Consider the following 12588-nt stretch of genomic DNA (forward strand, 5'->3'; position numbering starts at 1 on the left):
CTCTGCCTGAGGAGAAGGAACTGGGAAAGCTGTAAGGAGGAGTACTGTCCCTGACCTGGGGGGATTGGCCTGCAGTGGTTGCCTTGCTGCTGAAAGGAGAGGAGAAAAGACTACTAAGACTTTATTTCAACTTGTGCTTAAAAGATCTCCAAGGGCTTGTGCTGAGCTTGCCCCCTGAACGAAGTCCCAGGACCAGTGGACTTCACCCCCAGCTCCCCAGAGTCTTTTGGAAGTGTCTGCTGCTGTTGTTGGGCCTTCTGAGGGACTGCGTGTCGCAAGGAGCTGGAAGCACGACTCGAGAAGGAGAAGCGTGCCGCCGTCGGAGCTGTTGTCGTCACATCTCGCAAAGGGCGTCGCCGCTGCAGCATCGCATCGAGCGGAAGCATCTCGCATCATTCCGGAAGTGTCTCGCAACGCCGAAGAAACGTGTCGCCATTGCAGCCATCGTATCGGACGCATTGCACCGCATCAAGAGAAGAGTCTGGCATCGAGGAAGAACCGTGTCGCCATCGCAGCTGTCGCATTGCACCACATCAAGAAAAGCGCCTCGCATCCACGGAGAAGCGTGCCGCCGTCGGAGCTGCTGTCTTCGCATCGCGTAAAGGGGTGACGCTGCTGCAGCCGACGCATCGAGACGAGTCCTCTCGCAACATCGGAGAAGCGTAACGCATCTGGAAGATCTTCACGTCTATTTCTTTGCACCAAAAACTTCATCGCATCAGCATCGTTGCAACACTTTTGTTGCCCTGCGTGTCGCATCTAAGGTACATTGACTTAAAGTGTCGCATTTAAGAACTTAAGAGAACTTAAGAGAAACTTCTACCATCTAAAGTAACAGTATTGTGTATTTTTGTCGTTTAATGGTCTATATAAAGAATCCTTATTTTTAATATTAAAACCTGTGTGGTGTCCATCTGTAGTGTTGTCACTTGGTTACTGTAGGTGTTCACAAATGCTTAACCTATAACGCTCTGAGATAAGCCTTCTCTGCTCGCGCCAAGCTACCTAGAGGGTGAGCAGGGGTTATTTTAGGAGTGTAACCCCCTTACCCTGACTAGAGGAAAGGTTCCCTGCTTGTCACAAGTACCTACCTGTGCCAACCAGAGAACCCAGATTCTAACAGAATCTGATCAGGGGGGAACACCACAACTTAACACAATGGTCCCCCTCCTTGTGATATAAAGCAGGAACTGATGGTCAGACCTGCACACGAAACGGAGTCTGCAATAGACTAGCACCTAATCATCCAAGCCCACATACTCTCCGAATTGGGGATGTACATGGAGCACCCCTGTTGACCCTGGAGTGGCATCCATACCTCTACCCAGAGAACACTCTCACCCTCGGCACTGCTCTACAGCACTCCACGCGCTGGCTTACCCACTGTGCAACCTCTTACCACCACACCTCCCCGCTTTTCCCAAAGTCAATAAACATACCAAACACCCCCACCCAAAAAAATAAATAGGGGGAATTAGACGTGCAGAGTACAGCATGGGGAAGACTGACAGCAAGCAAACCAAAATTCCCTTTGAGGCCCGCAAGTCCTCCAGGACGCAGATTGAGGTGGACGAAGGCACTGCAGATGTCCCTGCCACAGGATTGCCCACATCAACCGAAGATCTGAAGGAGCTACTCCTCACCATGAAAGCCAGTCTCACCTCAATAGAATCCAAAATGGATTCCATGTGCACGCGACTAGACAATGTCACACATAAAATTGACCAGCACGAAGAGCATATAAAGAGACGGAGCAACGCATACCGGAGCTAGAAGACGCCTCCACAGAAAACACAGAGAAGATGCTAAACATGGAGAAAGCCCTAAAAGTAACAGATGCAAAAAATGAGGACTTAGAATCTAGGTCACGTAGAAAGAACCTCAGAATTCTTGGTGTACCGGAATCTACAAATACGAAAAAAAAAACGTTGAACGCCTACTCACTGCGCTCTTTGGCAGAAAAGCATTCTCAGCCATTCTAATAGTGGAAAGAGTGCAACGATCACTGGCCGCCCAGCCTCCACCCGGGGCTCGCCCCAGGCCGATAATCGCTAGGGTATTAAACTACTGTGACCGAGATACCGCTCTACAACTAGGGAGAGAGAAACAGAAACTGTTGTTTGAAAACACGGAAATAGCCATATACCCGGACTTTACCATGGCGGTCCAGGAGGCCCGCAGGAAGCATCTCCCTGTCATGAAAAAGCTTCAACAGGCAAACATTACATATGACATGCTATTCCTGGCGCGTCTGAAAGTCACATTCCAAGACGCTCGACCAGATGACTGGTGTACACATACCCGATGATCCACTCATCACAGTACTAGGATACACCAAAGACCTCACTGTCCCATTCAGGAAATATATATCTTTAGCGCTATTGTTGGCCAAACGTAGAGTGGCCAGCAGATGGGGGAGAGGGAGGGCACCCAAATTTAAATAATGGCTAAATGACCTCATAATCTGCCAAGACCAGTTGAATACATATGCAAAATTACTGCTGCCATCATCCCGCCCTCAAGGCATTTGGAACCCCCCGAAAAAATATCTCCTAGCGCATTCAGACACAGGGGAAGCAGAGGCTACTGAGCAGACTAAGGACCATACACAGGATTCCGAGGGGGGCGCACTAGGGCCCGCTTAAACTTTAGCGAATCCGGAACTAAGGTCTGAAAAAACCCGACACGGTTGGGTCTGTCACTTTTCTGCTTTTAACACACTGATTTGAGATACTGATAATATTGTGATTCAGAACTTTGTACAAGACTGTAGCAACTACGTTGTGTAGGAAGTTATGTATGTTCCTTTGTGGTTTTTCTTTTGTATTAGCAATAACCTAACAAAACTAATTTAAAACAAAAAAAGGTTTTGCCAACTAATATCCGGCAGAGAAGGAAGAGGTGGGAATCATTCACCATAGAGCACTTTATTATATTGCATATTTTATTGCCTGGCACAGCACCTCTGTGGATGTGTTCACCAGGAATCTGTGTCTTTGAGAAACATCTTAAATTGGGAAATGTACTCTTCTCAAAGGATTGTTTGTCAGAACATACACAGTCCTAGAAAAAATCCAGGCACAGCCCAGACTATAATCTAGAAAATATACTTATGTCTACTATCACTCTTAAACATATATTTTTAATAACAATACCTCACTGTCCATGTCTGGATATGTTCGACCAGACAAATATGCAGCATTTATTTGAATCTGTTGGTCTTCAGCTACACATAAATAAGCATCGTCCCCACCCTGTAAATAAAAATGAAAATAAAAAATTACCAGAGCGAACATTTCTGCTTCATACTACCACAATTAATGCAGTTTCTGCACAGTGATAAGGAGACTTCTCTAAGATTTATCATTTGATTTCACTGAGAGACATCAAATTAGTTCTAAAGCATGAAGTTACATTTTCAATAACCTAGAACTTGCATCCAATCATTATGCACAATATGCTAGAAAAATTAAAGCAGGACCAAAATATAAACTTTTGTCTTGCAACAGTGATTACATGCAACAATAAATTGGTGCCACGAAAGACAACCTGAATTATATGACACTCAAATCCACTGCCCCACTTGTATTTAACTGTTATGCAACCCCTTTGCTACCTTGGATCACATTGTAACAATTTAAGATAAATGGGACAATCATTGAACAGTCAATATATTAAATCCAAACAGACATTTCCTAGGAACTTAAATTACCCCAAATATATTACAAAAAGGGAACTATTGGTAAAGGGAACTATTGGTTTTGTACAGAAACTTGTCACCATTCCAATCCTCATCAGAAGCAGGTTTCAAAATCGAATGTTGCAGCCTCTAGCGGTCCAATTAGTGCAACTCCTGGAGACCTACAGCCTACCAGTGATACCAAGCTTTCGGCCTGAAAAAGGATGTTCAGCGGTAAATTGCTTTCTGCGTCAAAGCAACAAATCTTAAACTAAGAACTTGTCTCCTGTTGGAAACCAACCAGGTGAGTGCGAAGAACAGAAATGTGATCCTTTTTGGGCCATTCTACTAGCTAAGGAGCGAAATGTAACATCTCTAAATGAAGTGGTTGAGGATTCAGGACCCCATGCAAAGGCTGTGGTACCTCCATCTGCTGGCTGCATCAAGGGCACGGACAACATGGCTGGAATAAAGTCTTGAACTTTTTTGAAAGAAAGATTTGGCAATTACTAAATTCCCAAAGCCGTCTAGCTTACAGAGGTGAATTAAAGTAAATCACGAGCCCTTTGGCATGCAAAACCAGCTTGGGTGAGCTACCACTGTAAACAAATATGTGAAGGCTGCAGCAGAAAATAGAGGGAATAGTAGGTTTCAAATAAAGGCAAAGTTCAGCCACCCATTCAGAATTTCACCTACATAAAGGTGGGTCCTTGACCAGTAGTGTGCTTGTAGAGACATGTATGGTCTTTACGGAAAATGAAGCTAAAACGTACTCCTCAGATGCCACACAGGAGGAGTTTCCGACTTTTAACATCAGAGATTAAACGACAGGTAAGAAGGCAAACTGACTTACCAAATGCCCTGTGGTCCCCATACTCTTTTCCACAGTATGAATAGAAAGATAGTCAATGGTGTGAAAAAGGTGCTAGGAGATCAACGGAAATGACAGTCAATGCTCCGATATGTATGGGGTCAAGACTCTTAAGGGTTGCTGTCTAAGTGCTGCACCCTGACTGAAGCTGACTGAGCTTAATAGACTGCTTTGGAAAATGGTATATGGTCTATTTTGAGGTAGACCGCGCTCCATGATCGTACTCAAAAAGGGATGCTGGGATTAAATAATTACCAAATATTCGCTGTGATGACAATATTCGCTGGGTAAGACGCATGCTCAGGCAATGTGAAGAGAATATTTATCAACTTCATGTAATATAATTTAACAGGAGTGCATTCAGACTGTTAGCCCTATTCTAGCGACTGTCAAAAGTACCTAATATCATCACCACCTTCTTATGCGAATTAGGTTGTTTCTTTCTACAGTTTTGCACCCCCAATTTGTATGCCATCTCAAAAAGAAAACCTTCTAGATTTCTAAATAGGGCATGAAACACTGACTTCGGTGGCCTGTCATTTTTTCTTTCAAATGCCCCTAATTTTCCCTTTCGTCCTCTGCCTTTCCTCTCGGAGCACAACCTTTTCAAAGTCACAGCATGCCTTAATATCTAGGATTGTATTTCTGAAAATTGTCCGCATCGCCCGTCAAGCTCACAACTTCCTCCTTTGAAAGTCGTACACTTAAAACCTAACAATACCTGATCTGCTCCAGCTCCTTTTCTAACCCACAACCATCTGCATGAACTCCCCTAGCCCCCACTAATGATCACACCTATTAATCTTCCACAAAGAAACTGGAATAAATGCATGGAATGGCTTGCTTGGACGCACAAGATTAAATCCAATAACTAACACTAACCAATATCACTGGACTAACCACAAACCTTGGGTTCCGAAGCTGTGTGCTTCCCATCCTAAAGCCAGTCAACGCCTTGTCCAGGGTAGTAAGCGCTTTATAGATGCAATTACAAAACAACAATCGGTTCACATGTCCGCGATAGAGAGTGAAAGAAACTCTTAATGGTAATCCTAGCCATCAATTTTGGAGAGGGATATTCCAAAGGGCCACTTTCAGGATCCTTCAGGGACCCTCCACTGTGCCCTCCTAGCTCAGGTGAACAGCACTCACTATATTCAAATCCATCTCCGATTGATGGAGTGAACACAAATTCCAGAACCAATCTGGCTACGGTTACTGACAGCAGAAGACACCCTGTCATCGCTTTTGGTTACTGCACATCTACCGAACTGCACTACTAACTCTCCGCCCCTAAACTACAAATGCAGATGTGATTGAGGAACAAGCTCTGCCACCTAAAATATATAAACGAAGAAGGCAAGCAATTTTAAAACAATGTGTATTTGACACAAATTATGCTTTAACCACTCAAGCGGAGGCAGGAGTCTACTTTTTCTGTATCTGGAATGTATTAAAATGGCATACAGTTTCAAATAAAATACGAACCATCCATTGGTCATGCGACAAAGCAAAGGCAATGTAGCCATCACTTGGACCACTCATCTCAATCAGCACAGAGTCACCTTCTGCTTTAAAGGAGAGGAAGAAACACTGGGAGTCTGTTTCAGGGTCACAGAGTGAAGGATTCGTCACACAGAACTTAGAAACTCCACATCCTGTAGAATTAAACTGTGAAGATGAGCAGAAAATTAGAGAGTTTAAATAGACCAGCTATTGTTCAAAAGAACACAAACAAGAAATGCATTTCTCCAAAACACATTACACAAATAATTACTCTATTATTATGGGAAAGATACATGTGTAGAAGGTCATTCAAAGAACTTGATGCAAGGTTGCATCATGGAAGGCTTTAATAAGCACTCTGATGACAGTAGTGTCATTGTAATAAAAATGTAAGAAAGTAAATTGCTCCCTCAAGAGGAACATGATCCACGCATCTCACTTAGTACATCAAACTCAGTTTGAGACTGCAGATATACACATTCAAAATATAAGTCTTCACTCCTTTTATTAATCACACAGCAGTTACATCTTCCGTGATTATATGAACCTTTACAACGCTTTCATATTCCAAGTTGCTGAAGTGTATACATCCAGTGGCCTCCACCACAAGTACTTAGCTCTTCAACGTTGGAAATATCATTAGCTGCTCTGGCTATACTCTGGAAAAAAGAGACAGTCTACACCACTTTGTCGAAAAAGGTTTTGCCTTTTTAAAGAGACCTGCAGTTGGCTGCAGAGGTATAGTTCTAAATTGTGCCAAAACTGAAGAAAAAGAAAAGCAAAAGGAAAGAGGGAGGCAGAGAAAAGGAGAGGAAAAAAGACAAGAGAAAAGAAAACTTGCAAGCTCAGATTTCCTATCAGCAAGTCGTTAACCTCTGAAGGTGGCACACCCTTTGGTCAATAGAATACTAGGTATTTCTTACATCCCAAAATCTATATAAAAGCAACTGTGAAAAGAGGATTCAAGAATGTGCAACCAAGCAGAAAGCGATAAAAACATATCTTTTTTAAAAAGAGAGGGGGGGTAAGATCGATTTGAAAGATGTACAAAAAAGTGAAGGCAAGAAGGCAGGCTTAACTGGGACAGGCGGTAGATACATTTAAAAGAGTTGTAAGTAAGCAACATTTCAGCTGAAACAAGAAAGTAATAGGGGTATATTAAAGCTGGAGCTAACAGGATTTTAAAGAGGAACTGAACAGAAGAAACGTGATCGGACATGGACCACATTTTTAAATTCATTTCACTTTAGTAATTTCCTTCAAAGCATTTTCTTTTATTTTCATTCAATGGTACCATTTTTGGTGTTTGCCTACATTTAACTAAAGATTGGGTTTAACAGACTAAGGGTCTGATTTGGAGTTCGAGGGACGGCTTACATATGCTGTATTACAAGTACATTATATCCAATGGCGCTTGTAATGTAGCGCATGGTCTATCAGTAAAGTTTGTGATGGAATAACCCATCTGCCGAACTCTAAATCAGGCCTTCCGTTTTAAGGCGGATTGAATTATTAATTAAAAAGTACAACCGGCTTTAAATAAAAAGCAATCTTAAAACCTGTGCCTGTGTATACTGGAGATTTCAAGGCACACGCAAAGGGTACGTCTTTCTGGTGTGCAATGTCTGGGCGGTGATGGTAGATCACATTAATTTTTGTGCCTTTGTATGGTGCCTTCTATTGAAAGACTGTACATTATTTGCCAGCACGACGGCATAATGGTGGCAGATATGATGGAAAACAACACTCACCGGTTTTATTAGATGGGATCGTGCTCCCGAAGTCAATGGAGCACCAGTTGGTTTGGGGCTCTTAGTCACTGGAGGTGCACTGGTCTGTGAAATAATGGGTCCAGGAAGCTTCACCCAGTAGATCTTATATTTTTCAACCACAGAGAACCTGAAAGAGAAGCGCAATTAAAATAGGACTTTTATCATTTTTCTTTGATGAATATAAATAAATGAACAACATTTAAAATATTAGAATGCAAAATCCCAAAGACTACAAAACTTCAAACATTATTTAACTAAATATACTTATACCTTCGGTAGCACCTTTCCTGGTGTGAACTCTAACTGCCGATTCTTCAACTTTTGAATATTTTCCCTAAGCGTCACACTGGATCCGGAAAATCTTAATCAGTACCCCAGTGTGCCGACAGTGGTGTCCTATGCCTCCGCCCCCCGGAAGTGGCCTGCAGCCCCCATGTAGGCACCGTCCATATTCACTGACATCAGTTGCTTTCTGAACTGTCCGTTCCCTCAGGCGCAGAATACAAACTAGGATGTAGATCTCTAATAGGGAACTTTAAAACGAGAAGAGTCAAGTTCACACAAAGGGGAGGATGGAAGTGTCAGTGAGGAACCTGCGGTTAGAGTAGTTACCAAGAAAGGAGTTGCCAAAGGTAAGTAACTTGTTCTTGTGATAGAGAGTTCTAACTTCAGACTCACCATTAGAATAGATACCAAAGCAGAACCTGCCAGGTAAAGGGTTTGAACTAGATCAAACCAAAAAGTCTTGCAGGGCTCAGCAAGTAAAATGCATCTGGGCAGATCCGACTATCCACACAATAGTGCTTTGTGAATGCATGGAGGTCCATCCACATAGCCGCCTGGCAAACATCCATGATAGGCACCCTGCATGCAAATGCAGTTGTTTCTGTTTTGGCTCTGATGGAGTGATCCCAAAAGTTCTCTGAAGACTGCTTTTTAGCCAACAAATAGCAGATATTAATTTAGAGCAAAAGATGATCCCCTTCTGCACTGCTTTGCCTTTCTTTGCTCCAGTCCCAAGTGCCACTCTATGCAGAGCGAATCTCCAGGTGAGAGACACCTTGGAAACTCTAATGTGCAAAGAGTCAACATTGCAAGCTCTTGGCAGTGCCGATAAGACTGAGCCAAGATTTTTCCCATTCACGGAAGAGTCCTTGCACCACCTCCAGATGTAACCACCATTTATGATCGGTCAGGTATAAATGGTGGAGTTTGTCTGCCCTGATGTTCAGAAATTCCCCTGGGTGGCAAACCAGCAGGAAAATCTTATACCATTTCAGCCATGTCAGAGGTGTAGGGCCTCCAAGGTGCAGGGTCTCCTATAATAGGGTCCACGACCCCATCCTAGACTGCTTGTTGCAATACCACATGGCGGCGTGGTTGTCCAGGAGCATCTGCAACAGCCTCCATTTCATGGAAGGAAGGGAAGCTTTCAATGCCATACGGATGGTTCGGAGCTCCAACAAATTGATGTGAAGTCAAGCCGCCACTAGAGACTTCTGAACTCCACCTCTCCCAGGAGGCCAATCAAACCCAGAAGTGATGCATCGGTCACCAGTGCTAGCTCCAAGTGGGGTAAGCAGACTGGTTTGCCCATGACTTGATTGCGGTCCTGTAGCCACCATTGCAGTCTCCTCCTACATGTGGACGTGATCACAGAGGTTCCCCTGGTGCTGTGCCCACTAGGAATTCAGCTCCCACTGCAGAGCTGCTTGAAGGTGCCATCTGGGGTGCTTCACCAGCAGGATGCAGGAGGCCATCAGTTCCAGCATCCTCAGAGTCATCCTCACTGAAATCCAGGACAGACGCTAAAACATCAGAATCATAGCCCCAATAACCTATACTCCTCACTCCACGAGACAGGCGCAAAACAGTCGAGAATGGCTCTGATAAAGGGGAGCATCTGTGAAGGAGTCAGGTGTGACTGATATAGATAGTAAACTCCAAAGATGTCAGGAGGTTTGCCATATACCTGAGGTGGTAACGACTGCCTTGGCAAGCCCACCTTCAGCAATCAGTTGTCGAAGTAGGGAAAGACTCGGACCACTGACCTTAGCCATCACTTTCATGAACGCCCGAGAAGCACTGGTTAGGCCAAATGGGAGCACAGTGAATTGAAAATGCCCCTGGGTCCACCATGAACCACAAGTAACATCTGTGGGCCTGAAGAACGGGGATGTGGAAATAAGTGTCCTGCAGGTCCAGCAGTACCAGCAATATCATCCAGTCTCCAGGGTCTGGGGCAGACATGACCTGGGACAGGAGGCGCATCTTTAATTTTTCCTTCCCCAAGAAGCTATTGATAGGGGAAAGGTCCAGGATGGGACCGAGACCGGTGCCTTTTTTTTGCATCAATAAGTCGTGAGTGTAACAACCTCTACTAACCTCTGGTACCTGCACCCTCTATGGCTCCTTTGGCCAAAAGAGCCTGCAGTTCCTGCTCCAATAGAGATAGATAGTCCTCTGTCAACTGGTATGATGATTGTGGAGGGTGCGGCATGGTTGCAAGTAATGGTAAGGAGCAACTCGACTGAACAATTTGCAGGAACCACTTGTCCAAAGTTATCGCCTGCCACTCTGGAAGAGAATTTCAGATTCGGCCTCCAGCAGGGTGGCTCTGTGCATTGAAGTGCATGCTAAAGAAGCTTGGGGGCTGCAGAAGCTGTGGAAGTGAAAGACTGGGTTGCAGGCTACTCCTGTGTTGTCCATGTGGTCTCTGGGGACTGCAGTCACGGCCACAAAAGGTCTGGGGGGGATTGCTGTACTGGTTGCATCTACAGGTGGTACTGAAAGCCCCTACAGTAGCCACAGAGGGGCGAAAATGGTGATGTGGGGAAGCAGGTAACCAAAGGCAGCAATCTGTGGCCCTGTGGTCTCTAAAACACTCCAGGACAGTCTCAACTTTATTCCCAAAACGATGGGAACCATTGAATGGTATGTCCATGAGACTGGCCAGGGAATCGCCTAAAATGTCAGAAGACCGCATCGAGGCAGGCCTGCGAAGGGTCACACTGGTGCCAAAGGTTCTACCAATAGAATCCATAGTAGGGGGTTTATCCCAGGTCCCCAGACGTTTCCAAGAGCCTCATTGGAGGGAAGGAGGGGCTCAGAACGTATTTGACTAGTCTGAAGCACCTTAGTTAGGACACCGATCTAAACTTCCTGAGTAGGAAGATAAAGATCAAGGACCTCTGCCAACTTCCGCCAACCATTGCAAAGATGCACTTTACTCTGTGACAGGGCCTGGGGAAGTATCCAGACTATTGGCATCGGGGTGGTCTTCATACCAATTGTCCTCAGATTAGGCTGGGCAAACGAGCCCCCAGCATCATAGCCACTGCTATCCAAATTGGCGCCAAACAAATCATGTAAGACATACACTCTTCCGAGGGGCAAGGGCAAAATATCAGAATCAGATGGGTGGCCAATAGGCTGTGGCACCATGAGAGATGTATGCAGCCTCTTTTGAGGTTTCAGCAGTGCCAGACATCACAATGGGCTGACTGGTGTCAACGGTGCTGGCATATAATGCTCCAGAATGGAATGTGGTACCGGCGAGGTCCAAAATCCGGAGTGAAACCAGTGGGCCCAACTGGCACCAAGAAGTGACATGTCAGAGGAAGCCCAGTTGGGAGGCCTCTCTGCTCCTTGAGGTCCAAAGGCATGCCAGAGGGAGCCGTTAATGTGCCAAAAAGCTGCAGCATGGTAATATGGAATTCATTGTCTTGCTTTGAGTCGCTGACGTCCCCAAAAATTCAAGTTGCCTTGGGGCAAGAGTTAGAATCGACTCCAAAAGAGAACGGCTTTAGGACCGAGAATGGGAGGAACACTGACGCCCTTGTGTCTTCCACAGGAGTTTGAAAGTGACGGGAAGGAGCAGAGTCTCACTTGGACTTCGTGTTTTTTCTTCGACTCACCCAAAGAATTTGACTGGGACAAAAATCTGTCATGGGAACGAACTCCAAAGTGGGACCAGAACCTACCCTTGGACCTCAACTGTTCATGGCATGAATTTTTGCAGTGCACTGCAACGAACCGCTTTGCTTCTCAATTCAGAATGTCCTGGGAGTGTATCAAGGAGCAATCAATGTAGGTCTTGGGGTTGTGATCCGACCCCAGGCAAGCCACATGCAGGGTTATCAGAAACATTAGTTTGCAACATTCTCCAAAAGGCGGTAAAATGTTCCCTCGGACACTGTAGCAAAATTTGTGGGTTGGGGGAGGAAATGATGGTCTCGAAAGAGATGAGTAACTCTTGATCTGCGTCTGTTGGCACGGAAAGAAAATAACTGATGTCACGTGCATGCATGATGCCTACATAGGCCCTGCATGTCATTTCTGGACCAGAGCAACATTCCTGCGGAGCCGCAGGGTGCCACTTATCAGACACACAGGAGTACTGCTCAATTTTCATGATCCAGTCTGACGCCTTGGGAAATATAAAAATGGTGCGGAATCTGCGATTCAACGTCTCTTTCACAATGGAATTTCTTTTCTTTACTCCTTATATTTTTCTTCTGGTATGACTGCACACAATTTTCATAGTGGAGAAAGACTACAGCATCTTCATACACCCCCTTCTGTGGGATATTCTACATCAATTCAAAAACATTGTCACTCAGTTACACGCATAGTATATAATTTACTTTAATGCAGAGGTTCAATTCCAGTCAAAATTTGCTTTGAGTTCACCATCACTGAAGATCCATCCTGTGTAGCTACACCCTTCCCTGCACAGAACCTTAAATTCCATTTTGTGT

At 44.7% G+C, this 12588-nt stretch overlaps 1 protein-coding gene across 7 annotated transcripts in view; it reads right to left on the reverse strand.

Annotated features, from left to right (window-relative positions):
* Positions 1 to 12588, reverse strand: part of FRRS1 (ferric chelate reductase 1) — a 216090-nt gene that overhangs the window by 101832 nt on the left and 101670 nt on the right. For all 7 annotated transcript variants that reach the window (XM_085601864.1, XM_085601865.1, XM_085601870.1 and 4 more), the window contains 3 exons: positions 7808 to 7955; positions 6039 to 6221; positions 3156 to 3254 (listed from right to left, as the gene is read on the reverse strand). In XM_085601864.1, the coding sequence (XP_085457990.1) occupies positions 3156 to 3254; positions 6039 to 6221; positions 7808 to 7955 (430 nt within the window). The remainder of the gene's footprint in view (positions 1 to 3155; positions 3255 to 6038; positions 6222 to 7807; positions 7956 to 12588) is intronic.

The sequence above is a fragment of the Triturus cristatus genome, chromosome 4_2, assembly GCF_964204655.1.
Source record: "Triturus cristatus chromosome 4_2, aTriCri1.1, whole genome shotgun sequence".
Classification (NCBI taxonomy): domain Eukaryota; kingdom Metazoa; phylum Chordata; class Amphibia; order Caudata; family Salamandridae; genus Triturus; species Triturus cristatus.